A 27,348-nucleotide genomic window follows, 5' to 3' on the forward strand; every position below is an offset into this window, starting at 1 on the left:
TCACAGCGAAGCAATACAGCTGCCAGGCGGGTTGGTGCTGGTGCGCACTGACGCTTCCCCTGCGCACACGCATCACGCGCACACACACACACACACACACACACACACACACACACACACACACACACACACACACGCACACACATGCAAATGAGAGCTCTTCCCAAATTACGTCATGCATACGAGTGGCCCAAAAAAGGAAAGTGTTGGGGAAAGTTCAAGGGAAATAAGGGATATGGGAGGAAAGGTCCAGCATCTACAACTGAGGAGACATGTGTGAACCTGCTCCTGCAGCCTGGTAAAGGTCATCTCCATATGTGTAGAGCCACAGAGGACACAGGGCCGTGGAGCTGCATCTGTGTCTGTAATGTGGACGAAACGCTTGGTGTCTGCCTTTTTTAATGAAGCTTCCAACCTGCACCTGATATTCGATCTGTGTTCATTAAAAGGTGGGTCAGGGGTTCATGTCTCCAGGCCTCAATGTGCAGGTCTAAATAAAGACTGTGGATTCAGTTTGCTGCTGCAGCAAAGAGAAGGAGTCTCGAAAGATCCTGCAACCAACCACCCACCCATCCACACACACTGTCCAGTCTTTACTGTGACACTCAGGATGAATTAGCTGTCCCGCTGGTTTAAAACCCACCTGGCAGGTTGCTCTAGAAAATGTGTTTGCATTAAAGTAAGGTAAAGTAATTAATATGCTCTCGTTAAAGTTTATTACTATATTAGATACCTATGAATTAGAGGGAAACATTCAGATTTATCCTGTACTGTTTTTTTGGTGTAAAAGAGCACTATAGGGTGGTTTCTGTGTGTGTGTGTGTGTGTGTGTGTGTGTGTGTGTGTGTGTGTGTGTGTATTTGTAAGGGTTGCCCCTGCTCCTCATGCCTGAATCTGAGTGGTGGGGAAACCAGAGATCTTGGCAGCAAAAACACAGGTATTTATACCCCTGAGAGTCGTGTCGGCCAGAGAGCCAGCAGTGGAAGACCCCCCTTCTCCGACCCCACCCTTTGTGGTGTGTAAGTGTGTGTGTCTTTAATGCGAGTGTAGTCAGTAGGCAACTATTCAAACCACAGAGGCAGGACAGTCAGGTCCACCTGGTTACTATAGTGTAGACCTGGTTTTCTCCTCTCCTCTCTCCACTCTCCACTCTCCTCTCTCCTCTCTCCTCTCTCCTCTCCTCTCCTCTCCTCTCCTCTCCTCTCCTCTCCTCTCCTCTCCTCTCTTGTAGGAATTGTCCTTAAAGAGGAGTGAGCCTCACACTCTCAGCATCTTAAACCCATATATGGGTCGTTGAGAGAAGCTATAAAGTAAACTGGTGTCTGTGAATAATTGAGGGGGACTGGGACAGACTGCTGTGAACTATCTGTATATGTGGACTTGTCCAAACAGAATTTGATAGAAAACATTGCAGCAGGTTGCTTACAGATGCTCTGAAGTGTACTCTCAATAATGACGTGATGACCAGCTGGATTGTGGTCGTTCAGCGCAGCAAGCTAATCCTCACACTACGATTAATCATGTTTTTTTTTAGGGGGGGGGGGGGGGGGGGGGGGGGGGGGGGGGTCAGGCTACATCTGGACTCAGCTTCATACAGATGAATTGTCCCGTACTGAGCAATACAGGAGATATTTATTTTCTTAAAATTGCACAGAAGTAATTATAGAGTATATAGGCGTCATATATATATATATATATAAAAATATACTGGATAGAAACGCTGCCATGTTGGAGCCAGAGGGGTGGAGCTGCAGAATCGAGGTCCTGTCAATACACTCTCTCGACCAATCCCAAAGTCAGTCTCAGTTGTCAGTCATGAAGTTTCACCTTGATTTTACCGCAACAAATAACTTGAACATACATTGGTGAGATAAGAACTACCTAAAATGACAGAGAGCATCTTTGGAAGAAGTTTATTTGACCTTGTAGTTTAGTGCATGTCCCATTCACTAACATGGATTCCTGATGTATGACCTATACTCCAGCCAGCCACTAGGTGGAATACTGAGACACTTTTAGCTGTCATGTCGTGCATGGTTATATTCTATAACCTCTTTTGGCTACACATGTGCTATATATCTGTGGGCTCATGTTAGAAAAAAATGTCCCTGTAGTTATTTGTAGAAACTTAAAAAGATTCTGCTCTTCCAATGTTGTAATCATCTTGAGACTATAAAGAGCTGCCTGGAAGTATTTATTTCACACAACAGTGCCCTCCAGTGGTGAACTTAGTCACAATCCAACTGAAGGACGCTCACTAAAAGTGTCAAAACATCTAATTTAACTGTGTTCTCTCAATTTCTACAGTAATGCTAATGAGATTCCAGCAGATCTGATAGAGCTTTTTTACATGTACTTGTTTGAATTGTTGTTTTGAATAGAAATCAAACTCAGTTTAACATTAGTTTCTCTCTTTTTTTGTCACATGCACACATCTATGTCATTAAGACTTCTACCTATTGCTCAGTGGTGCTTCTGTCTTTATTATATAATGTATCAACTCAGGAAAAAAAGGCCAGTGTGTGTGTGTGTGTGTGTGTGTGTGTGTGTGTGTGTTTTCACATGTGTTAGTATGTGATGCAGCACAATTACAAACGCAGGACAGATATATGTTATCGAAACACTTTCTTTTATTATAGAAAAATACTCATCAAGAGGACCAGCCCTTTACAAGGGAAAATGGTTATAAAATTAAATTAGATAAATAAACTTGAATACCTTTTAGAGAAAAATCCATACTCTTAGTACAAGTTTTCATACAGTAAAATAATGAGTTTACATATTGGACAAAATAACATTTAAACATTTTTTTAAACTATTTTCATTTTCATTGCAAATTAATATCAACACACACTCTCACAAACTGCTGCCACTTTTTCCTTCAACGACACATGCAACACCCAACAGGGAACTTCCTGCCACAGCTTCATTTTTTGGGATACATTACTCCATTCATGTATTTGGGGAGGCCCGTTTTTTCTGCAATCCACCTGTTGTAGTTGGTGACCTGCGTGTAAACACCTGGTTTGTTTTTCTGGGCACAGCGATCACCCCAGCTCACCACCCCGAACAGAAACATGCGGCCTGCCACATCACACACCAACGGACCACCGGAGTCCCCCTGTGAGGAGAGGACAAGACAGGTAAGTATGAATCAAGTCAAAGGTTATTCATATAGGATATTTAAAATAACCATAGTTTACCAAAGTGCTGAACAGGCTTAAAACAAAAGAGGATATGAGACTTCAGCAAACATTTGTAGGTTTGCACTCTGGGCTCTTTGAACATTCTTTACATATTCATTAAAGGTTTTTTTTCACTCACCTCGCAGGCGTCAGTGCTCCAGTCAGGGCTCGCAGCGCAGATCATATTCTCGGTGATGACATCTCCATAGTGCGATTCACTTTTACAATCAGTCTGTGAGAGCAGTTTCACCTCAGTCTGTTTCAGTATCTTTGAGTAATGCCATGCACCTGCAGCAAAGTGCGAGATGTAAGAAACATTGAAACAGCAGAGAGACCAGTCATGAGTCTGAAGAAGAGAGGTAATTTACTGAAGCTCTCTTTTCCAAATCCTGCGACGCTGCATTGAAATCCTGCAGGAAGCTGAGTGTGAGATGGAGGAACACAGACTGTCCGCACAGGCGCTGACCTCACTGCACATCCTCCGCTTCTGCTTTTGATCTTCAGCAGTGCTGGGAAATAAAGTAAAGCACATCTTTGAGCTTCCTGCACACAGAGAACCCACACTGCTCTTTCTTTTTCACACCCTCAATGATGTCTGTGCTCACCGATGTCATGGTCGAAGCTGGACACGTTGTATTTGTGGTGGATGATGAGTTTTTCCACAGTGAAGCTCTGCTCCCTGTCAGGATCTGTGTCATTAGTGGCAGACTTCCCCAGGAAAACAGACAGATCCTTTAGTTTGATCCCCTTGCTGAACAATGACCTAACACAAACACATTACATAACCATGTGAGTCACATTGCCGTTACAGTGGAGGAAATAATAGTGTGCTGCATTTTCTGTGCGTGTGTTTTTCTCACCAATCATTGAAGCAGTGAGCAGCTGTGAGAACCCAGCAAGGTGCAATAAGGGAGCCGCCACAGAGGAACCTTTGGTTCTCAAAAAAGATAGCAGCCATCCATGGGTTCGACTCTATGGGTGTGAAGGAACCACCCACAATCTTGTACATCTTCTGCTCAGACCTCTCACCACAAGTCATCTCTGCGGGGGAGAAGGGACGAGTCAGTGAAGGCTGACAATCACAATATGCCACAGAGAAAAGGATAAAAATGTGTTCAGACTACCTGTATCAACAGCTGGTGGAGGTTTTATTGTTGGCTTAGAACCTGTGCATGGGTAGAAAATAAATATTATTACACAAATTCAAATCAAACATGTAATATTTCAATGATTTCTTATTCCCAGTTTCCATCTTACATCTGGGAATGTGGCAGTATTCTCTCACTATTCTCTTTCTTCTTCGGACATGGCACCACGGCATCAAGCTCTTGTCAGGATTCCTGGTATTTAAGATAAGATAAGATAAGATAAGCAATAAAATAGAAACAAATTTTATAAAATATAAATCCAGAGAATATGTAGATAATATACATCCTTCACTCCAGATGGAATATTATTTGTGGAGGACGAACTTGAGTAAAGTGCAGTGGCACAGGATGATTGCATGAGGATGTGAATTGTATTTAGCATTATCCATGAGATTGGAGTGAAATGGAAGAATATATACATATGCATATATAGACTGTTACAAGTTTATAGGCAGGTATGATATACAAAATAAAATATGAGTATAAAAATTGTATGTACTATATATATAGCAGTATAGCAGTATACTTTTACTAAGAATGTATGTACACTTCTGTGTATAAAGATATCAAATTATATAAAATTCAAATTGTATACATATATGATTTTTACATTCATATGATATAAATGTAAAAATGGTATGTAACTGTATATATGTATATACATTATGTATACATGTATATATATACACAGTGTGTATATATATATATAACAGGAGGATTTCACAATAACAGGCATGCATATGAAATTGTGTTTTGCACTCAAAACTTTTATCAAAATTAGTGTAAGTGATTCTGAGTAGTTATAATATGGAAAACAGTGCAACATCAGAGGAGTCATATAAAATATGTGACACCTCTCCATAACATAGTATACTATACCTGCAGTAACTATGTGAGCCCAGTCCCTTCACAGCTCCCATCCAAGAAAATTCAAACCCCCTCCAGTTGAGACAGCTGTGGCCTTTTGCCGACCTGGAAACATGTCCCCTGTAACTGCTCCCGTCTCCAGACAGACACACATCTGTAGATCACAAGGCAAAGAGAGAGATCAGTGAACACATCTGGTGACATATAAATGATTATTAAGTTTCACATGGAGAGTTGGTTTTACCTTCATAAGTCTCTTTATGTTTTGGAGACGATCTTCTTGAGAAAGCCTGGGAGGAACACACACAAACTCAGTCACACATATTTAATAAAACCATCTGAATCTTGGTAATACCCATCAAGTTGCTTCCTCATATTGTAACTTACCGTGTGAACACTGAATGCTGCATGGAAAGCAAGGATGAGGAACAGGTTCATATTTAGTGCTGGTCTCACTTCTGCTTACTGTGGATATTTCTGTCTGAGAAAAGTTTGTGAGACAATGAGATTTAAAGCTGCTCCTTATATGGAGTTTATCATCAGGCACATGACAGGACAGAAACAAGTGTGACTTGTCTGGGTTCCTCAGTTCTCACAGTGTGACCTGGTGATTGTGTGTCTGCATTTAATGCAGAGGGAAAACGGTTTTAATGTGAGAGGAGCAGATAGAGCATGCTCACTGAGAGCACCGTGTGCTGTAAACACAATCCTTATCTGTGCAGTGAGAGCAACATCAATTAAAATAGTAGATAACTGCAAAGCACATTCACATTCATTCAAACATTGAATTTCTAGATATTTCTCAAGTATGAACATGAGTAGAACAAAAGAAAATGGCTTTATGCTTAAAAATGTACAATTGAATGCTCATTTTCTGACAATAAACACTTATAAATACATCATTCTTTTCAAAAAGTAAACCAAACTTTCATAGTCTGGGAAGCTTTGTTGGTAATATAGTGTACCTTCTGTTTAAACGTGCAGTCCTGATGAGACTCTGAGTTCCAGCTGAAGCGTCTTCTCTGTCTCCGCTCTCATGCACCTGACTTGTGGAAGCACTCACTCTTCTGCTGTTGCACTGCTGATCCTCCTCTCATTTAAAAACACACAGGCTACACGTGGGAGTGGTTAATGAGGAAGATAACATCACCAACAATGAAACAAAGAATTTGTCACGTCCTGTGACACATCCTCCTTTAGACCACAATAATACACTTTTATCCAAAATAGGCAACATGTATGATGAAGCTGTGGAAGAGATCAACCCATTTAAAGGTAGAATGACAGGGTTGAGACAGTTTTACATGAATAAAACGTCATTTGTGAACATGGTATATTCACCATCAACAAAAGACCAAAATCATCAGTAAATGAAGCAAATTCATGTTGTAAATTGGCATCAGCTCAAACTGGCATTTCATTACTTGATCCCTTGATTTCCTCCCTAGAAACTGTGAAATTAGAACATATTGTTACATATATATTTTGAATCAGCTTGGAGCAGTGATCCTGATCTGTCATTTTGCTTGTCTGCGTTGATTTCCACACCGCCAAGAAGAATGAAGCATAAGTCATGACACAGCTGCAAAATAATTGAATTATTTTACTTTACAAGTCTATACTTTAAAGGTACAGTGTGTAAAATGTTGTGATATGTAGTGTTGAAATTGCATGTTGCAGCTGAACACCCCTCACCTCACCCTCCACTTCCAAACATGAAAAAGAACCTGTGGCAGCCTTCGGTTGTGATAAAAATTCAGAAGGTGTTTAGTTTTTTCAGTCTGGACTAATGTAAAAAACATGGCGGCCTCCGTAGAGAGGACCTCCTTCATGTAAATATAAAGTATTTAAATATAAATGGCGTTAAAGACAACTACAATTCATACAATTTAGAGTAGTAATCCTGATCTGTCATTTTGCTTGTCTGCATCGATTTCCACACAATAGACCTCCATTAAGGAAGTGAGGTTTTCACCCCAGTCTGACTGTTGCTTGGAGCAAGATTATGCAAAATCAATGACATGGGTTCTCAGGAAACCTTTTGGAAGGATGTGGTTGAGCCGATCTAGGAATTTTCTTTAATCTCTTTTTATTAATCATTGTGTTCGTTTTTTTTAGATTTTAACTGATTTCCAAGGCAATAATCGATGGATCGTGAAAAAAACTGGCATTTTTAGGGAACTGTATTAGGGAAATCTATGAGCGTCTATTAATGTTATCAGGTTATGTCCTTTTGCATATCTTTTCTCTTATTTTAAGTATTTTTACTGTGTGATTTCACATTTCTACTACTACTACTGCTACTGCTACTGCTAATAATACTACAAATAATAATGAGAATAAGAATAATAAGATATAAATAAAAAAATGATGGATACTGTACTGATTACATAATGCAATCTCTCTTCTTTAGAAGATTATATCAAAACTGAAAGTATACAGCCTCCTGAATCATCTGTGGGTTATTACATGCAGATTGCTGCATTACTAATAAACACTTCTTGGAAATTCATTTCCAGACCATTTTAAAAGTCATTTCCAGACATGAAACCATGTAGCAAGGCTTTGTGATGGGATGTCCTGCATGCATGACGCTGAGAAGAATGAAGCATAAATCATTAAACAACTGCAAAATAATTGAATTATTTTACTTTACAAGTCTATAATTAAGTCCCACACAGGTTTTTTACTGAATGAAGACGTACGTATTACACAGAAATGAATATGATCCATATCTATTTATTTTTAGTCTGATCTAATGTAAAATTAGAATTGACCTCAAGATTGTCCAGTATCTTGAGCAGTGAGGTTACTAATTTAACACCAACAAGGAAACTAATTCTATTCTAAATCGTTTTGAATCTTGATCATTAAAACTTGAAGTTGTGTGGAAAATGTTTCATGTCAAAGTCTGCAAGACATTTTAGGATTCCTTTTTAAATGTTCTAACCGTACTTCACTTGAGATGCTGTTCAGAGAAATGTGCTGGAAACCACAGACACCTCATTTTCACACCTGAGACTTTCACACTTCATCACCAGTTTTTAAACCCATGTTTTCACACTCTATATCAAATCATGCTTTACACGGAACTGAACACAATTGCATTTAAAAGAAACTGAGCAGCCGACTTTTTTAAAGCAACTACTAAGGCTGGTACTTCACCCTAAAAAGTAGAAATTGTGATCTATTAATTACTCTCAGCCTGAACATAAAAATATATGTATTGATTCTGTTCAGGTGCACCTTGAACTTGTTTCTCCAAACAACAATCTGATAATACTGACATAGTAAAATAAATATCAACAATTTCAAAGAATTGCTTCATTATACATATACATATAGCAAATTGATTAAATATATTTAATATTTAAATAGGATAATGTCTTACAATGGGATCCGATGCCTGCCTTGCTTCACAAATTCAACAACAGATGCAAAATGGTCAAAGATAGATGCAGTTGATATTATCACATGTGTGATTTTCAGATGTAAGTAAGCACAGGGTCAACGGTGCAAAGAAAAGTGTGGAGTTGTGCAATTATATATCAATTATATATAAAATACAGTAGGCCTATATAGTATGGTAAAGAGAGAAAAAGCTACAGTAAATAAAGATGTAATTTAAATACTAATGTACAGCACTCGAGTAAATGGACTTAGGTGTTTTGCAGCATTGGGGTAAACTAACTCAAACTTGACAGTCAAGTTTCTTGATGAAGTTCTTTCCTTCATTCTGTGACTGAAACAACAGAACCTGGGTGTACGGCGCCATCTAGTGACAAAATGAGGACGTTTTAATATTCCTTACCTGCTGCTGCTTTAATGATATAGAACAGGAACATGCTCACTCATCAGTCTGGTTTATAGAACGCCCTCAGACTGTGTTTGCTGGTGGGTGTGGATGTGGGTGGCTGCTGGGAATCCCCCCCCCACAGAGGGAGCAGTCCTGCGGCCTCTGCTCCATGCCTCTGTCCGCCGCTGCCAGGACCAACGCGCATGCGCAAATGCACAGCTCCCGTCGCCTACTTTCATTTTTAACTCTGCGCAGATTTTAGCGGCCGCTTTTAGCTTCATACAAGAAACTGCAACAACACAGCAACAGCACAAACTTCCACCATCGACACGCGTTCGAGGGATCGTTGAGGCTGAAGGTGTCGATTCAACCTGGAAGACAAGAGGAAGGAGGAGAAGAGACGTAAACAAGACGTGGAGCTAACTGAAGCAACAATGTTCTGACAACTCAGGCTAATCTCGTCTGGAGGCAGGTGAGAGGAGAATGTTTGTGTCGTGATGTTTTTGTTGTTTACGCAACAAAATCTGGTTTTCATGTGACAAAAGAGCAAGAAGAACGATCACTGCATCACAAAGTACCAACCAGTGACCTGTTTGCAGAATTTCAGATGTTGACACTTGATTTAGCTGATTATAAATGAGGAACATTAAAGTGCTTAAAATGCTGCTTTAATACCTTTCTAAACACGAGATGGCAAATATAAACTTAAAGGAAGGACTATGTTTTAAAAATATAAGATAAGACAAAGATGAACCCTTTGACACAGCAGCACGGGGTGTAAAATATAAGAATATGACTAAAAATAGAATTATTGTATACAAAATCAGTTGAAATTATATATACAATGCTGATTTTCTAATGTGCAAAAGAAATGTAAGTACACGCGTTAAGTAATGGTGAAATGTCTCCAGATTCTGTGTAATATGTGCAGCAGTCTTTGTTGAATTATAGATTTTGCGTGGCATATAGCAGTCTGATGGCTGAAGCACCAAGGAGCCCCTCAAGCAAAAAGATTTAATGCATTGTAATAAATAGGGTGAATCTGTGGAAATATCTTGAGGATGAGCTGGGTGATAAAACAATATAATTACAGTCAAAATATAATTTTAGGTTTGATATATTATCTATATATCGCCTATAACACATTGGCAGTTTTTTTACTGTCCTTTACAGACTTCCTCCTTTGCCCTGTGGCTCCAGCAGACCTCGCACCTCAGTATGGAGCGGACGGCACTCAGGCAGAGCCAGGTCTGTGGCTCCTGGGAGAAGAAGGAGCGGCTCGGGATGGGAGGCTTTGGGCACGTCTACCTGTACCAGCACCTTGTACGTTCGGTCATCCACCTGTGCATCAAGCAGATATTTAACTCCAGGCCCAGATCTGTGTTTCACCTGTTTTTTTTTATGTCCTGTCTGTGTTTGGAGCAGGAGTTGGGAGAGAAGATCGCTGTGAAACTTTGCCGTCTGGAGCTAAACGCCAAGAACAAAGACCGCTGGGGCAGAGAGATCCAGATCATGAAGAAGTCAGTGTGTTTCCCTGTTTATAGTTTTTAATTTTTTCCTTAATCTAGCTGAGGGTGAATGACGGTGGGTGTCGCACCTTGTAAAGCCCTATGAGACAAATTGTGATTTGTGAAAAGAGGCTATACAAGTTCAGTTTGAGTGATGGATTGAAATCATATGCTTGTGTTTGCAAAGTAGTTCATAGATAATTTCACTGTACATTTTCCTCCAGCTACCTTTTTGGCTCCCCTTCTTTCACAGACTGAACCATGTGAACGTTGTTGAGGCCAGGGAAGTACCAGAGGAGTTGAGCGCCATTGCTGTAAATGACCTACCTCTTTTGGCCATGGAGTACTGCTCAAGAGGAGACCTACGCAAGGTACCAAACTGATAAATGATAAAACCTCGAAATAATGTCTTTGTCTTTTTAAACACTACACAATTAACCTGTCTACCTCTGAATTTAGGTGTTGAACAAACCAGAAAACTGTTGCGGGTTAAAGGAGAGTGAAGTCCTCTCGCTGCTCAGTGACATCGGTAATATTTCCCTCAGCTTTTACTTTTTTAAAGTCCACTTGAAAGCACATTTTAAATCTTGGAATCTTTTTTCTAACAAACATAGGTTCTGGTATCCAGTATCTCCACGAAAACAAGATCATTCATAGAGACCTAAAGCCAGAGAACATAGTTCTTCAGGAGGTTGGTGGAAAGGTGAACTAAATTCTTTTGTACATGTATACAGCCTGTGTATTCTCCTGTATCGTATATCATTACAGTACGGATAATGTTTATACATTTCTGTGTCTTGCTCTCATTCTGAAACTATGTTTTCCTCCAGCTTGTGCATAAAATCATAGACCTGGGTTATGCAAAAGATCTTGATCAGGGCAGTCTCTGTACATCCTTTGTTGGAACTCTCCAGTATCTGGTAAGTGTTGCATCACTAATGCAACTCTGCCGGTGATATTTGAATGTCTTTTCAAAACCTGTCAACAATGAAGGTCTGTGTGTATGTGTGCCAGGCTCCAGAGCTGTTTGAGAGCAAACCCTACACTGTAACTGTCGACTATTGGAGCTTTGGGACCGTCATCTTTGAATGCACTTGTGGCTTTCGCCCCTTTTTACACCACATGCAACCTGTACAGTGGTGAGTCACTGTAAGGATTCATGCAATAATTAACGTATGTGTTAAAAGTGGAGAAAGTAATGAGTCTGAACATAGAGTCGTAGTTTTTGGAACTTTTAATATATCTGCGTTGCATCTTTATCTTCTTCTGTAGGACAAGTAAAGTGAAGAACAAAGGTCCCAACGACATCATGGCAGTAGAGGACATGAATGGAGAAGTCAGATTTTCTGCACATCTCCCATATCCCAACAATCTCAGCAGGTAGCCAAAAGAAGATATTTCTCTGTACCTACCAGATCTTTGCCTTTAAACTTACATATAACCTCTGTATTGGTGCATGTTTGTGTTAAAAGGTCAATTCTGGAGCCAGTTGAGTCTTTACTCCAGATGTTGTTACTGTGGGACCCTGCAACGCGTGGTGGGGGGCTGGATTCTGACACAAACAAACCAAACTGCTACACCACTCTTCAGAGTATTCTCAACATGAAGGTCAGTGATATGAGTGTCATCTAAAATCACATTTAGTTGAGTTCTTTTATGGTTTCATACATGCCACTAGACCAGAGAGCAGAAGGCAAACCAAACATCTCCCTCTGTATATTTACTTCTCCAGGTGATTCATGTGTTGGACATGACGTCAGCCCAGCTGCACTCCTTGGTTTTGGGAGCGGAGGAGGGTTTACACTCCCTGCAGCTTCGCCTGGAGACAAACACGCAGACACACATTGCCCCGCTGAGTCAAGAGCTCCTGATGGAGACGGGAATCTCCCTGGACCCACGCAGACCGCCCGCACACTGTCTGCCAGATGGATTGGTACGAGACACCAGTGTTCATTTTGGCAGCTGGCTTTAATTTAGTCTCTGTCTTTTGACGAAAATATGGATTTGTTTAAGATGGATCGATGACATGAGTCCTGACACTTAATCCAGCAAATCTGAACCTCAGCACAGGTTTCTATTTGTTTTTAACATAATGAGCTGAACCTCCATCATCATGCACTGCAGTATGCACAGTGATATTTGCAATATGATTCCAGAGAGGCTGGGACTGCTCCATAGTCTTCCTGTTCGATAAGAGTCTGACCAAGTACTCTGGACCACTGACTGCCAGACCTCTGCCAGACAGTGTTAACTTTATAGGTGAGATGTATAACTGTATACCTTATAAATGTCTGTAGGGATTTCTTTGGCTCTTTTGGATTTTGAGGCACATTTAACACCTTTTATTTCGATTCGTACTAAACGCAAAGTCCAAAGGTCCCGACCAAACAATGTCGGTGTGACGGTGCCCTAAAAGAAAAAACACTGATGTTTGTTGTTGATATTTTAAGTTACAGCAAATTCTTAGAATCTGATGTCCGAATCTAAACTGGAGATGTGTTTTTTTGTGAACTATGTGTCGTCTCAGTGAGGGAGACGAAGACCCAGCTCCCTCTGTCTGCACTGAGAAAAGTGTGGGGAGAAGCAGTCAGCTACATCTGCGGGCTGAAAGAGGACTACATTCGCCTGTACCAGGGACAGAAGGCTGCCATGTGAGTGACACTCAAATATATAGACTCAACACTTACAAACATCAGAGTTGTTAAACACATGTGTTTGTGTGTGGACAGGTTGAGTCTGCTGCGTTACAACACCAACCTAACTCGATACAAGAATCTGCTGTTCTCCCAGTCGCAGCAGCTCCGAGCCAAACTAGCTTTCTTTAAGACCAGCATCCAGAACGACCTCGAGCAATACACCAAGCAGAGGGCCACCGGCATCTGTGAGTTCATATTAACCTGCTGCTGTGACACGTACGGTTATTTAAATGTATTAAACTCAATATCTGCTGCTGTTTTCATTTGAAGCTTCAGAAAAAATGTTGAAGACGTGGCAGGAAAACGAAGAGAAGGCTGAAAGGTTAACAAAGGTAGGACGGTTAATTTCACTCGTCAGAGACTTACTTGCAGTTTTTGAAAAAGTGGCATGTGCTGATTGGCGTTTTCTGCTGTAGGTTGCAGATGTAGGGTATCTGGATGAAGAGATAGTGTCTCTACACTCTGAGATTGTGGAGTTGCAGAGGAGCCCATTTGCCAGGAGACAAGGGGACGTGATGGAACAGCTGTCAGTTACATTGAAGCTATGATATTTCCTTGAAAATACCTGATGTCCACAAGTTAACAGTCTCTTTTTTTCCAGAGAGGAAAAGGCCATTGAACTCTACAAGCAACTGAAAGCTAAATGCAAAAGTTAGTGCAAATCATGACACATAAAATACTAGACATTGGGTTTTGAAAATAGCAGGATGCTATGTGGTTTGTGACAAATTGTTTTACATGGACGGTCATAGGAGAATGTGTTTGTCCAGGTCCTGACCCTCCACATGGCTACAGTGACAGCTCGGACATGGTGAAGACCATCCTCCAAACAGTTCAGAACCAGGACAGAGTGCTGAAAGACTTATACACTCACCTCAGGTAATTTAGACACTTCTTCAAACACACACACACTCATGCACAACTTTGCAAAATTAGCACAACTTTAACAGATCCCTGTGTGTCATTTTTGGTGTCCCCCATCTCTTGTTGTCTATAGCACAATCCTGGTGTGTAAGCAGCGCATCATTGATTTGTTCCCTAAGCTGGAGAGGGCAGTGGAGAACATAAAAGCTGCAGAGGCAGCTGTGATGCAGATGCAAATGAAGCGGCAGAGAGAGTTCTGGTATCTACTCAAGATCGCCTGTGTGAGTATTTAACCAGTGGAAGGACAGAAAGTCTTTCTGGGTGTCAAACCATGTTTATTAAACTGATCCGTCAAATAACACCAGAGCTAATACAGTGTGTGGTTGTGTATTTAGGCCCAGAGTATTTCTCCATCACAATCGATTACGCAGCGACCCACTGAAAGGTAAGATTACAATAAGTCACAATTCAGTTCAGAATGACACATTTGTATTGAGTGCTAAAACATAATGTGGCTGTTTCTCTGATTACTGAGCTGTTTAGAAGACACATTTAAATCCAACAAGTTTTCTTACCTCTTATTACCAACTGCAGACTTGTGTGCAAGCCACAAATCCACCACAAGAGGTCCCCCCCACTCGCTTTCATCCTCCTCCCTTGTCAGAAAAAAGGGCCTCTTGTTCTCCTGGGTTCATGAAAACGTTAAGAAACATTTCATCTATTCAGAGTCTCTTGTCTGTTTCAGTGAAACTGTTCATCAATTACTGGATGAGAATCAGCGTTATTTGGGTCAGATGACTTCTCTGCTGCAAGACGCCACCCAGGAGATGGAGCCCAGTGTCATGGTATGATGTTCACGAGTGAAGGAACATGTGAATAATTCAATATTGTTGCTTGACTGAATAGAAAACATCTCTTAAAATAAAACTGATTATTACAAATATTATTAGTCACCACCACATACATAGTTGTGTATGTGTGTGTAGGTCACAATGTATTTATCTCTTGTTAAAGACATATAATTGCAGTCAGTCTTTACTGATCATCCTTTACTAGATAACTTGCTTGAGTTTAATTTCAATTTTTCGAGAATTTAATGTATCACTAGTACAGTGTTAATGATCTGTGGTAAAATGGTTTCATCTGTTTCTCTCTCTCTGCAGGATCAGGACTGGAGCTGGACTCAGTACCGAGCGGTGGAAACACAACCTCTGAAGCTGTCGAAACTGACCAAAGACTCAGTGTTATGAACCTAAACATACATGATACTACCAACAAGTGCCTTGTCAGAGTTACACCAGTGAAAGCTCTGGGATTCGATACTGTGTCATTTACATACATGTGATGCTGTGAGAAAATAATGTGTGAAGCAGCATGTATTAACTTGAACTTATATTATTAAATTAAAAACAATATCAAGCTGTCACCAAAATGTATTTATTGTACTGCTAATATAAGTTAGAGTAAAATGTTGCTGCTAACAAACAATGCATGATGGAATGTGATTGAATTTTATAAATGTATGACACATGTATCATGTTTTATCTTTGTTCAAACTGTTTAAATTGTGAGTTTTTTTCCGAATCACTTTGTCTTTTCTCTTGATGTGTTTTAATGTTGAGGATTAGATTCGATTGTGAAGCGATCTCACACAGTGGAGCAGACAACTGTCTGCACACATACAGGAAACTGTTTGTTTATAAGACCCTGGGTTCAAAATTCTCCTGGGAGCTGCTGAAATCCAAACAGAGAATGTAGCACAGAAAAACATGCATAAATTAATATGACACAAAACAAAGAGCCCCAAAACATTGTCTCAGAAAGAAGGAGGAAGACTTAAATACTTTGAGATTTGAGTTATTATATATTATTTATATATTTATTAGATTTCTTTCTAACTGTGATGAGACGTCTTCTCCAGAATTTAACAAGTATCTGAACAAACCATTAGTAAGGAGTTAAATACATGGAACTGAGCTGCTTGTGTCCCTGTGAGTGAATCAGCCTGAAAATAAAAGTGCACAGTATTTTTTATTAAATAGCCTTCTGTGTGTATTTTACTGTAATACTTTCCTTCATTACCTCGTATATAAAGTCAGTCATTTTTCTCAATAACATTTTATAGTAAAATATTATTGGTTGTAATTTCATATATTTGTATTTCAGTATGTTAAGTTTTTTAGCAGTAATTGGAGTAATAGTATTAGCACACTTAAATAAAACAAATTGTAGGGATTGGCATTATAACAAGAGCAACATCACATACCATCATCAATAACAATGAAACAAAAGTCCATCTTACAATTAAGGAAAGAGAATAATAGTTGTTTTTTAAATAATTTCTTCATCTACAGAGGTGTGGATGAAAACAGCTGAGATGATCGTATAAAGTGTGAAGTGTAGTAAAAGCAGTCACTGCGTTTCCTTTCGATAGAGGAAGGGGCGGTACATGACACGTCAGCAGGCTGTGGTTCGTTGTGTCTGACCAGTAGAAACATGCCTCATTAACATAGTGGAGCTAAACACGAAGAGAAACCTTAAAATAACATCTTTAAACACAACAACGAGCCTGTTCTCATGGCGTCTCTTACGCTATTGAAACATACGAGTCGAACTCAGTGCGCTGTGGAACATTCCCAGATCGACACCATTACAGTGAGCGCTTCTTTTCTTCATGTCTGTATATACACCCCGCCCGCCATTCTACCTCATGGATGTGAGGGCGATCTGGCTGCGACATCTGTCACCCCATTGATCGCTAGGGTTGATTCGGCTGATCTGGCTGGCTAGGCGGGTGTCCCCTTCCTCCCTCACCGCTCCACGTGTGTCCCTCCCGAAGCCCTGCGCTCGGTGGAAGAGGACGAGGTCCCCCCCGGCGGACGACCATCCATCGGTATACCAGTAGCTGCGCTCCCCTGCTAGAACCTCCAAACAAGCTCAAGGCCCATTTGTAGGAGAAACGTAGGGAAGTCAAGCTCCAAGCTTCAGACACATCCAAGTGAGGCGCTGCACGTGGCAGTCTGCCTTCCTTTTCAAATCACATTTATAAAAGAATTAGTATAGTTTATAGACACTTTTTAGGCTCAGTTTCAGGTATTTTTCTAAATCTTTTAATTTTGCTCACTATTATACCGAAAAACTGCCACTTAAATTGAACTTGTGGAAATAAAATTAACACATTTATTCATTTCTACATTTATTTTTTAGTCTTTTTATTAACCCTACTAACTTCGGGGTTTAGGGTTAGTTTCACTGGTTAATTGACAGGTACATTTTGAACTTTTTATTTTACTCATCTCATCACTACTTGTATTAGCTTCACTGTCTCATGTATCGTTCTTATTTTATTCTAACTTCTATCGTTATTTATATCAGACACTGCTTCTGCATGACTCTGTAAACCCTTTGTATTTTTAACATACTTTTGTTTTCACTTATATCTCATTATGTTATATTAACCACGTTTGATATTTACATGACATGGCACTCTACATGTCGTTTATATATTACAGTATATAGTAAATTAATGAATTCGATTTTTCCAAAGCAAATAGTTTGGAATGAATAACAATGTTAATATTTCCTACTGGCATTGAAGGCAGCATCATGCAATCGTGAAAACGACAGTGGGACTTGTTGGGGGCGGGGGGAGGTGAGTGAAAGGACCGCAGAGGGAGGCTTGTTCGATCACTGTGGTCGCTTTACTTTGGTTGATCACAAACCGGACTCTTTATTCCACAGATCACATATCGATTATTGTTTTCCAGCGCAGCGCGAGGTGAGTCAATCCGCCTGCATGTACGCCAGCAGGCGAGTTAGCGAGTTAACGTTAGCATGACGCTAAAGAGAAACAGACCCACCCGACCCAGGGAGCTAGCTGACAGGCTAGCTAGATTAGCGTCACCCGAGGAGCGGGCGGTGTACGAGGCGTATTATTTTTTAATGGAGTTCTAACGAGGCTTTATTGAATATGTAATGTTGTGGCTGTGGTGCTAGCATGTTGCTTCTGGTCCTGACAGAGGGAAAGAATCGCTGGTTGTCTCCTCACAAGTCATTCTGTAAGCTAGCTCTGTTGGCGTTCGCTGTTTAATGGCCAGGCTGAGTGGGAAGAGCATTTTTTTAATGGACGCTGATAAATATGAGTGACTCTGATGGTCACACTTGTTATTAATAATGTCTACACAGTCGCTCTCCGGATAAAACGTGAATGATAAACTCGCTGCTGACGCACTTTTAATGTTTGCGTTCATTGGACGCTTCGGAACTGGGTACACCTGTACTTCTGCTAGCCTAAAGTCAATCTATGTGTTCTCACATATCATGTGTTAGGGCTAAGCAATGATGAATAACTATTGCTATATAATGAAATAACTAATGTATTGTGCAAACACAGTGAGATATTACACTGATCTACTTTAGATTTGTGAAATGTTTTGTTGTTTATCACTGTGTCTGTCCTTAAAATATAAATATAAAATATAGTTTACAACCACAACCTTCACAAGGAGCAAAAAGTCAGTCATTAAAGTAGAACTAATAATCTGACGTTTATTGTGATAATTATGGATTCATAAGAACATTTGTATCTTTATAATTTCTAGTCTTATCGCCTAGCCTTAATGTGTTTGCTCACATTCTGTTAAAGGTAAATCAGGTTGAAACTGTTTGTGGGGTTTTACAAACCTCCCTTACTAATGACATTAGTGTGTGAAGCAAAAAAAGTTATGTCTACCTCTGTGACGCAGGTTTTCTCGAAGATGTGTGCCTGCAAAATTAAATACTCAAACAATGTTCAGTGTACATGCTTTTAAAACACTTTTCTATAAAAAAATTTACAAAGGTTTTCTGTAAAGTTTCTATTATAAAGTGCACTAAGCATGATTGTATATGGTTTCAATGCTGACAGTTAATCCTGCCTCACAGAAGTTTTAGTCACAGGGCTCTTGCAATAGACTGAATTCACTTATGCAATAAGCTGTTAGGTGGCTGTGTGTTCTCTGCCCTGAGAACATTGAGTTGTGTAAATACTTCAGAGTGTTTCTGCTTCTTTCTTTGCTTACAGGTGAGCGCTAGTGAGGATGACAATGCCGCATGTGGGGGCAGTATTTGCAGCAATAACAGGAGTGATGGCCATCATGCTGCACTCCTCTATTCACAAGATAGAGGAAGGACACCTCGCTGTGTACTACAGGTATCACAACACTGAAACCTGTGATAGAGACAGAAACAACCTACATATGCTGTGTGTGAATGTGGATGGCATATTGTTATTTGTATGAGGCCCATGTTTAGATGATAGATAAGCAGATATTGCCTGGGGAAACGAGCCATACCTGTTACATGAAAGAGGAAGTGTGTACAAATTGAACATTGAATGATCTGCAACACAAATGTTGAACAGTAACAATGCTATAATACTGCTGTACTCTAACAACATTTTATTATTTAGTAACATAACTGCACCCTCTTAAATTACTGTTAATCCTTTCCCCACCTTCTTTAAATAAAGCAGCAGATAATTCAGTGTTGAGAAGTCAGACCAAATCGTCTGTTTCTATTGGTTTCAGGGGTGGGGCGTTGTTGATTTCCCCCAACGGTCCTGGATATCACATCATGATGCCTTTCATTACCACCTACAGATCAGTGCAGGTAAACTCACCTTTCAGCAATAAAACTTGGTCTGTGAGCAGAGCTAATCTTGGAAAGCAGAGTCAACTGTCCTGAGCTGGACATGGAATTCAGAAGGGGATTTTCCATAAATAAGTCAGCTACCATATGCACACATTTGGCACACAATCGTAGCTGCAATGCCGCCGCTGATGTGGTGTTATTGTACACCAAGTAAGCCTAGTAAAGAATCTATTGAATGTGTCCTAAAAATCTACAGTGTTACAATAAAAAATACCCACCAATTTATTAGCCTTAACATTCAGGTAGCATTAATAATATTTGATTAATCTCACCTTTGCAGGTAATAGTCTTTAAATGTCATTCAAATTGTAGAAACCCTGTAATTTTTCTCCATGCTCAAATTTCCTGAAATCCATAAATATTTATGGCAATATTCCATAAATGTGGAGGATGCATATTGTTATAGCCAATAACTTTTATCTGTATATATTGAACATAAACAGTAAAGTTTAATAGAATAATCTAAACTCAAGTCCCACCCATCTAACATTTTCCTCAACATTCAACTCTAAATCAAGATCAGGTCTTAGTTGTCATGGGAGATCAGGTAATTTAAGGAATTAGGTTAACTGGTCAAACTAGTATGTCCAAAAACTAGAGTGAACTTTCTGTATTCTTAAAATATTAAGTTCAAGATGTATATATCACAGACTCCACAACTTCTCATCCTTATCTTGACATACATTTTTTTATAAACTTAAAACACATAGCAGATACTTGTTCATGTGTGGATATTTGTAGCTGGAGAATAATCGTTAAATTTTTTATCAGACTACTCTCCAAACTGATGAGATCAAGAATGTGCCTTGTGGAACCAGGTAAGACTGAGCTTAACAACAAAACAAAGATCAGTCTATTCAGGAGGACGATGTAACTAACAGAGACTTTTCTTTCTTCACAGTGGTGGTGTGATGATCTATTTCGACAGAATAGAGGTAGTTAACATGCTGGTCCCTTCAGCAGGTACATAATGTTCCTCCCCCTTTTCAAAAGTTCATCATTTGGTTGATTCATGAGCTCCCGCTGGCTGCTGAGTCTTACTTGTGTTCATGTATGTGCAGTGGTGGACACTGTGAGGAACTACACTGCCGATTACGACAAAACTCTAATTTTCAACAAGATTCACCATGAACTCAACCAGTTCTGCAGCGTGCACACACTACAGGAGGTCTACATAGAGCTGTTTGGTGAGTGAACTTTTGACGAAGCGTTGTTTTGTTTAGATACATTATAAAGAAAACAACTTGTCCTGCTTGCTCATTACTGAAATTCCTGAAATGTGATGCACAGGATGTTGTGTATTCAAACAGCAGCTGCTGTTGTTTTGTCTTGCAGACATTATAGATGAAAATCTGAAGACTGCTTTGCAGAAAGATCTCAATGCGATGGCACCTGGACTTACAATTCAGGTATTTAAACAGTATATTTTACTCAATGTATCAAACAGTATTGGAATACTGTTTAAATACTGTAAACTGTCGTAGCTTCATTGTGGACCTTACCGTATCTAAGGTGTACTTTCTCAATATTACTGCACACTGTGGTCAACATTGACTACAAGGATGCTGCATTCTTACTAAGAAAAACCATACTAGCCTGAGAACCAGTCATCCTCTTTGTGAAATAATATGTTTGTTAGATTACGAGCAAAGGCCCATCTTGTTTCTCTCTCTTCTCCTCTGCACTGTTTCAATACCATGATGAAGGCAGTCCGGGTTACCAAGCCAAAGATCCCTGAGTCTATCAGAAGGAACTTTGAACTCATGTGAGTGTGGTGCTAATTTCTAATTCTCTGTTACCCACTCAGTTCCATTGAGACCACACAAAAAGGAAAACATTTGCAAGAGTTTATTTATATATATATATATATATGTGTGTGTGTGCGTGCAGGGAAGCAGAAAAGACTCGTCTGTTAGTAACAGCTCAGACTCAGAAGGTGGTGGAAAAGGAAGCAGAGACTGAAAGGAAGAAGGCCATTATTGGTAAATGTGGTGTCATGCTCTAATTCAGCTTGATATTTTTTTCATTTGCATGACCCATGGTTACAATTTTATGAGTTTCCCTTTTTCAGGCACTTGTCTGTGTAACCTCACTATTGATCTCTGCCTTCTGTAAAAAGGTGTGAAAGCTCACAGGTTTCTCTGTTCCACAGAGGCTCAGAAAATGGCTCAGGTCGCAGAGATCCACTTCCAGCAGAAAGTAATGGAGAAAGAGACGGAGAAGAGGATCTCTGAAATAGAGGGTTAGCCTGATATCAGTTTGCTTCTGTGACATGTTTTTGTGTATGCACTGTCCTCATTCAACACTGTCTCTTTGTCTCAGATGCTGCCTTCCTGGCCAGGGAGAAGGCCAAAGCTGACGCAGAGTTTTACACTGCTGCCAAGTTTGCTGAAGCAAACAAGGTAAAAAAATGGTGTTGAGATTTTTTCACACACAAATAAAATAACATTTAATATGCAGTAGGGTTGTCAATGTGTCTCCAAAATCGCATTCATATGGCATTCCTTATAATTGTTAATATTCTAATTGTATTCAAATTGTTTATGAAACTTTTCATATCTTTTTCTATGTACCATGTATACCGCAGCTCAAGAGATCCAGGGTCTCGACTATTTTCTCTGCAAGCAGTTCACAGAAAATAGACTGAAAATGATCAGTTGACAGTAAAATATACATTATACCATCAGCAGAACACCTTTCACAAGAGTTGCAGTGAGCGTTCCCTTTTCTCCTTCTTGTCTGTGTCTTTATATCCAATCAGTGGTCAACAAAACCACCCTGTTAAACTCAATGTAGAAAGACAGGGTTAGCAGCAGCAGCAGTGCCACAGTTAGCATGCTCTCTGTGTGGACAACACTTGTGCAAGCCACACCAGATCAGCCACGCGCTGCACATGCACCCAACGCGGCCAGGGTGTTAAATTTTCACGTGCATATTGGCCGAGCTTTAGCTGCTGAGCCAACACATTTATACAAAAAACTACACACTTGAATTGTAATTGGAGCATTCGAATGATATATATTTTTCTCTCAAATCTTTTCAGATGAAGTTAACCCCAGAGTACCTGGAGCTGATGAAGTACCAAGCCATAGCAGCTAATAGTAAGATCTACTTTGGCCAGGACATCCCGAACATGTTTGTTGAAGGAACCAACGGTTCACCTAAGTCCGTGCACCCCGCTAATCTACCCCATGTTGATACAGACGGGCAGTGACTCCATAGCCATGCTTCTGCACAGGACAGGAGAAACTGATGAGGACTTTGTCTTGTCTGTGGGGTGGAGAGCACTGAACTGAAGTTGATGGGTGGGATAGCTTTGCAGCTAGTTTGGTGAACAATACACTTCAGTCTTAAATGTATATGGCTAAGAAAGTGGGGGGGAAGATGAGGTGAAAGGCGAGCAGAGGGGAGAGGTAGAAAAGGTGAGATAAAAAGGGAAAGCTGCTGCTCTTTTAGAAAAGATGCATTTTAGGTATGGGAACGATGCCATTGTTAAAAATCAAAAGCAGAATTAATGCTTATGATTGGGAAGGCGACAGCAAGTCGCCCTAATTTACATGTGCTTGCAATCAGTGCAGTGCTGAACTTTGCTTTTGGATCTGCATTCATTTTGTTTGTTTGTTTGAATGCAAGAGGAGTGATTTGTGATGATGAACATGATTTATTTTATTAAAAATTAATTTCTGCTTTAGCTTAACTGGAATCTGACAGGGGATTCGATCATCTCTTGCACTAAATCACTAGTCTCTCAACATGGGTCAGTGTGAGGGCTGTTTTAATCACACCCCATGGTGGTGAAGGGTTACTACAGGAGTACAAACATTAAAGCAATGATGGATATAGCACTGTTCACTACCAGAAGTTCATCTAAATTTGTGGAAATTGCACAGAGTTAGTTTTATGATGTTGTTCTATAACCAAGTGGCCTGACTTTGTTATATCTTCACCTGAGCCTCTGTTAAGTAGAAAGTAGATGTTATTCTATTGATACTCAAGTCTTTAAAGTGGAAAGGCGGTCAGCATGTGTTCGTATGCAGTGATGTCAGAGTGGTTGCCTTGTTTGAGTTTGTTGTGGAGAGTGCAGCCACTACAGAGGAGCTGAACTAAGGCATTAACTGTGAAGCCAACTGAGAAAAAAGGCTCTAATGCTGCTGAAATCAAATCAAATTTTCTTTGATAAAAATAAATTCAAGATGATCGATAGTTCAAAGCTAATTAATATGGGAGCGCATGAATGGATGAGTCGGATTCTAGAGAGTTAACACTGGAAGAAGTCGTAATTTGTCTTCCTTGTCAAAAAGTCTGTAAATCTTTCTTTCCTCTGTCTGGTTTTGACTATTGGGTGGGGGCATGCATGTGGGAAATTCGTTTTGGCTTTATTTACATGATTGGTAGTGCGTGCGTTTGTCTGCTTACTCAGTTCTTTCAAATTAATTACAGATTATTGTGAGGTGGCTCAATGCACATTCTCAGGAAACTGAACTTTTATTTGAATAGTACGGCTGCTTAAAGCTTAAACCCTGCAAAGACAGTTTTGTATAACAAAAAAAGAAAAACAGCTGAAATGTAGTGCAATGCTATGATTTTTTTGTCATAAAAACACTTAAACTAAATTAAAAAAAAACGTTATTATTATTTAATGTGACATTTTCATTGCATGTCACCGTTTATCTACTCCATCTGTTTTCAGAAGGTGTCTGACATTAGAATAACACAAAAAGTCCCCTTCCACTGTTTACAATTTTGTGTAACAGCAACAACATTTTCCAATCTTTGCTTAAAGATGAATTTAAATTATTTTAATTGTGATGCAAGAAACATGCAACTCCTAATTCTAATAGTATTACACTTAGTGAGACACAAACACAGGCTTTGTTGTATTACAGTGAATGTTGATATTGCTTGGACTTCAACCAGATGCAAATTGGTGCTAGTTTTTATTGTGTATCGGTTTTTGGATGTTCCTCAGCTCTGTGGATCAGAAACATGGAAATACTATTCAGAATTCTAGCCTTAAATAACGATGGTTTACCCCAGACTGAAGAAGTCAGTGATGATTATAAACTAACAGTTTGGAAGTTAAAGGCTACACACTGCATTTGCTTCGGTGGCGGGTTCAAATAAAGCTACAACAGAGCGGTATGAATTCCTCTTAAAAATGATTTTCTTTTTTTGTCAATATTTTGTACAATCTGTGAAATGTAAACATTGTCTCTTTGTTTTAAAAAAGGTTTATATGACAAAATGTTTTCAAGTTTTGACAATGTTCTACAATAAAACCTATTTTGGTACCTCTCTTCTCCCCCTGCGTCTCTCTGTGTAGGCATGGTGTAGTACACATGGAAGCAGACAGGAGGAGAACTAACACCACGTCATTATTGAATGCTCTGATTCAGCTGTTCTAAAGCAGATGTTTGTGGCGAGTGAAAGACAAAGAATAGAGCAAATCTACAGGAAAGAATAAAGATCAAATGATGGGTAAATAGCATGAAAAACAACATTTAGACAAATGTAAGACCACAAAAATAATTGCTTGAGGGGATGAGTTTGTAAGAGTGACAAGTAAAATCAGTTGTGTGTGTGGAGAAAGGGATACAGTTGACCTAGTACATCTGGGTAAAAGTGTGAAACTCAAACCTCAAATTTCCAATGCTGCGTGTTTGGATTGAGGACCTGGTTTTGAAGGTCAAAACTCCCACTCCAAATTCTTAAATAATTTTTGCGATTACAAATGTTTTCTATATATTTACAAAAATGTCTTAAGTATATAAGGCTTTCACAGGTTTAGTGGTGATTTCTAATTATTTCTGATCATCACTCCGCAAACTCAGAATTTAAACCCATACTGAATTACAACTTTTTTTAATTTCTCTCTTTTAACTTAAAAAAGCATACCATACCATGGTAATGTGTTGGCTGCTTATTTATTTCATTGGCTGTGTTTCTGGCAGCATGGCGATGAGTCAGTGTACGCTGAATTAAACATATACACAGTCTGTCACACAGTATCTGTTGTTCTAACCTACTTCACGTGTTGTAAACCTTTCATACACTAACTTTGTATTAAGTTTGTACAATCACCCCCCCCTCCCCCCATCCCAACGGACTGACTCTAAACCCTCAAGTCCTGCCCTCACCGAGGCCAGTCAGCTGTTCACTATAGAGGCTTTCCAGGAAGTGTGAGCAAACATGTGACAACTGCTGGCTGAATGACTAGATGAGGGATAGCTTCCTTTTGGGAACTCTCAGTCCTTGTGGAGGTCTCTCCTTCACAGCACACACCATCAGTCTTTGCTTTCCAAGAGAGGCTGTTTAGTTTAGTTTGACCCCAACTTATTCCTATATCTCAGTATTTGTGACAAATGTGATCATAAAGCAGGTTTGTGAATATGTCCTCATATTGTTTTTATAACTGGAGTTTTTGTGGATGTCTAGTGGTCCGTGCTTATTTAAACGGGAGGTCTGATTTCGTGTCTGGGGTACAAAGTCAGCGAGTTTAAACCCCCACCGTCCCGCCTCAGGAAGTCAGGTCAAGGTCAGGTTTTGCTGCGCTCTGGTTGCGCCAGCGTTTCTCTTTCCTTCCTTTTTGTCCCTGACTTCAAATCACCAGATCCTGGATATGTGCCTCCCCAGAGATTCATGGGTGTGGTCGCTCATCTCTCGGTGCAAAATCCAGTCCTCGAGCAACTGTGTGTTTCTGAATATGATTCATCAGCAGCAGACCGCGCCAGCATCAATAGCTGCTCAGTTTTCTCTCACATTCCTATTCTCTTTGTGAGTGTGTGATTCGCTTGTACAAAAAGCTTCACCACTGCTGTTGCTCAAAGATCTGCCTGACCTCCTCAACATTTCTGCGTTGATCATCTATTCAACCCTCAACTTTACAAATTCAGGTCAGTTTACTCGTCGTGAGTAAGTGCTCAGGCTGTGAAAACATGAATTCTTCTGAGGTTCTGCATGGGGTTTCTTCAGGGCAAATAACGCTGATGTCATTGGGTTATCCTAAGGCTAAGTCAACACAACTACAGTTTAGTTTTCAAAAGCATCACTGCACACATCAAATTTACCTCCGCCATCCACGCTAGTCAAGAGTTTTCGAGCGGCAAAAAAAAAAAAATCAGACATTAACTATACTCGTGACTATACTCGTGACAGTTTCCTGCAATTTTCCAAATGTGTATGTGAGATTGCAAAAGTCTGAGTCAGTTCATCTGGACGTTTTGTGGAACATTTCCGATCAATCCCATTGGTAAAACATCCAGAAAATGTCTGGGTGAAAATACTTCAGGACAATGCACAGAAAATTAACAAGTGAGCAAGTGAGCGTGTTGATATAGTTTCTAAAACGTAGCGGATTCAGGATGACAGAGACACAAAAGACACAAAGAAGCTTTCAGCTACCGCGGTGTTGAGTGCTGGATACAAAAGCGCAGCAGAATTTATACGTCACGTCCTGCCTCCTGCATGTTCTACCCAGGTCCCACCCCTCACCTGAATATTCTGGACATTGTTGAGACAGATGATGATGTAATCAGTGTTACCTTAAGGCTACATTTTAGTTTAGTTTTAAAAATGCATTACTGTAGCTATGCT

The 27,348-nt window shown here is 39.8% G+C and overlaps 3 protein-coding genes across 8 annotated transcripts; 2 read left to right on the top strand and 1 right to left on the bottom strand.

Annotated features, from left to right (window-relative positions):
• Positions 1-2,610: 2,610 nt before the first annotated feature.
• On the bottom strand, positions 2,611-9,203 carry LOC109631675 (urokinase-type plasminogen activator-like). Of its 2 annotated transcripts, XM_020090555.2 has the most exons (12): positions 9,012-9,203; positions 6,166-6,312; positions 5,588-5,681; positions 5,445-5,490; positions 5,213-5,354; positions 4,443-4,525; positions 4,310-4,351; positions 4,046-4,226; positions 3,791-3,948; positions 3,554-3,694; positions 3,325-3,473; positions 2,611-3,121 (listed from the first exon to the last, which is right to left on the bottom strand). In XM_020090555.2, the coding sequence occupies exons 3-12, from the start codon at positions 5,636-5,638 to the stop codon at positions 2,927-2,929; spliced, it is 1,188 nt and encodes a 395-aa protein (XP_019946114.2). In that variant the 5' UTR covers positions 5,639-5,681; positions 6,166-6,312; positions 9,012-9,203; the 3' UTR covers positions 2,611-2,926. The 2 variants fall into 2 exon arrangements, with proteins under 2 accessions (XP_019946114.2, XP_069394575.1); XM_069538474.1 differs by lacking the exon at positions 9,012-9,203 and having other exon boundaries at positions 5,588-5,677; positions 6,166-6,289.
• A 14-nt stretch (positions 9,204-9,217) lies between these two features.
• LOC109629542 (inhibitor of nuclear factor kappa-B kinase subunit alpha-like) lies at positions 9,218-16,103 on the top strand. 5 transcript variants are annotated; one of them, XM_020087304.2, is made up of 22 exons: positions 9,218-9,468; positions 10,197-10,319; positions 10,422-10,516; positions 10,758-10,875; positions 10,964-11,033; positions 11,119-11,207; positions 11,335-11,424; positions 11,519-11,643; positions 11,777-11,884; positions 11,977-12,112; positions 12,237-12,437; positions 12,661-12,763; positions 13,032-13,155; positions 13,234-13,385; positions 13,471-13,532; positions 13,617-13,726; positions 13,802-13,851; positions 13,971-14,079; positions 14,198-14,345; positions 14,460-14,509; positions 14,810-14,909; positions 15,228-16,103. In XM_020087304.2, the coding sequence occupies exons 2-22, from the start codon at positions 10,215-10,217 to the stop codon at positions 15,312-15,314; spliced, it is 2,232 nt and encodes a 743-aa protein (XP_019942863.2). In that variant the 5' UTR covers positions 9,218-9,468; positions 10,197-10,214; the 3' UTR covers positions 15,315-16,103. The 5 variants fall into 5 exon arrangements, with proteins under 5 accessions (XP_019942863.2, XP_069394573.1, XP_019942855.2 ...); XM_069538472.1 differs by having other exon boundaries at positions 9,235-9,468; positions 10,200-10,319; XM_020087296.2 differs by having other exon boundaries at positions 9,263-9,468; positions 10,149-10,319.
• Positions 16,104-17,658: 1,555 nt separating this feature from the next.
• Positions 17,659-25,046, top strand: erlin1 (ER lipid raft associated 1). Its single transcript, XM_020096380.2, has 12 exons — positions 17,659-17,842; positions 19,127-19,255; positions 19,632-19,713; positions 20,527-20,573; positions 20,657-20,718; positions 20,817-20,942; positions 21,091-21,164; positions 21,462-21,520; positions 21,646-21,737; positions 21,908-21,997; positions 22,078-22,157; positions 22,799-25,046. The coding sequence occupies exons 2-12, from the start codon at positions 19,143-19,145 to the stop codon at positions 22,967-22,969; spliced, it is 996 nt and encodes a 331-aa protein (XP_019951939.1). The 5' UTR covers positions 17,659-17,842; positions 19,127-19,142; the 3' UTR covers positions 22,970-25,046.
• The last annotated feature ends 2,302 nt before the right edge of the window (positions 25,047-27,348 follow it).

The sequence above is a fragment of the Paralichthys olivaceus genome, chromosome 14, assembly GCF_024713975.1.
Source record: "Paralichthys olivaceus isolate ysfri-2021 chromosome 14, ASM2471397v2, whole genome shotgun sequence".
Classification (NCBI taxonomy): Eukaryota; Metazoa; Chordata; class Actinopteri; order Pleuronectiformes; family Paralichthyidae; genus Paralichthys; species Paralichthys olivaceus.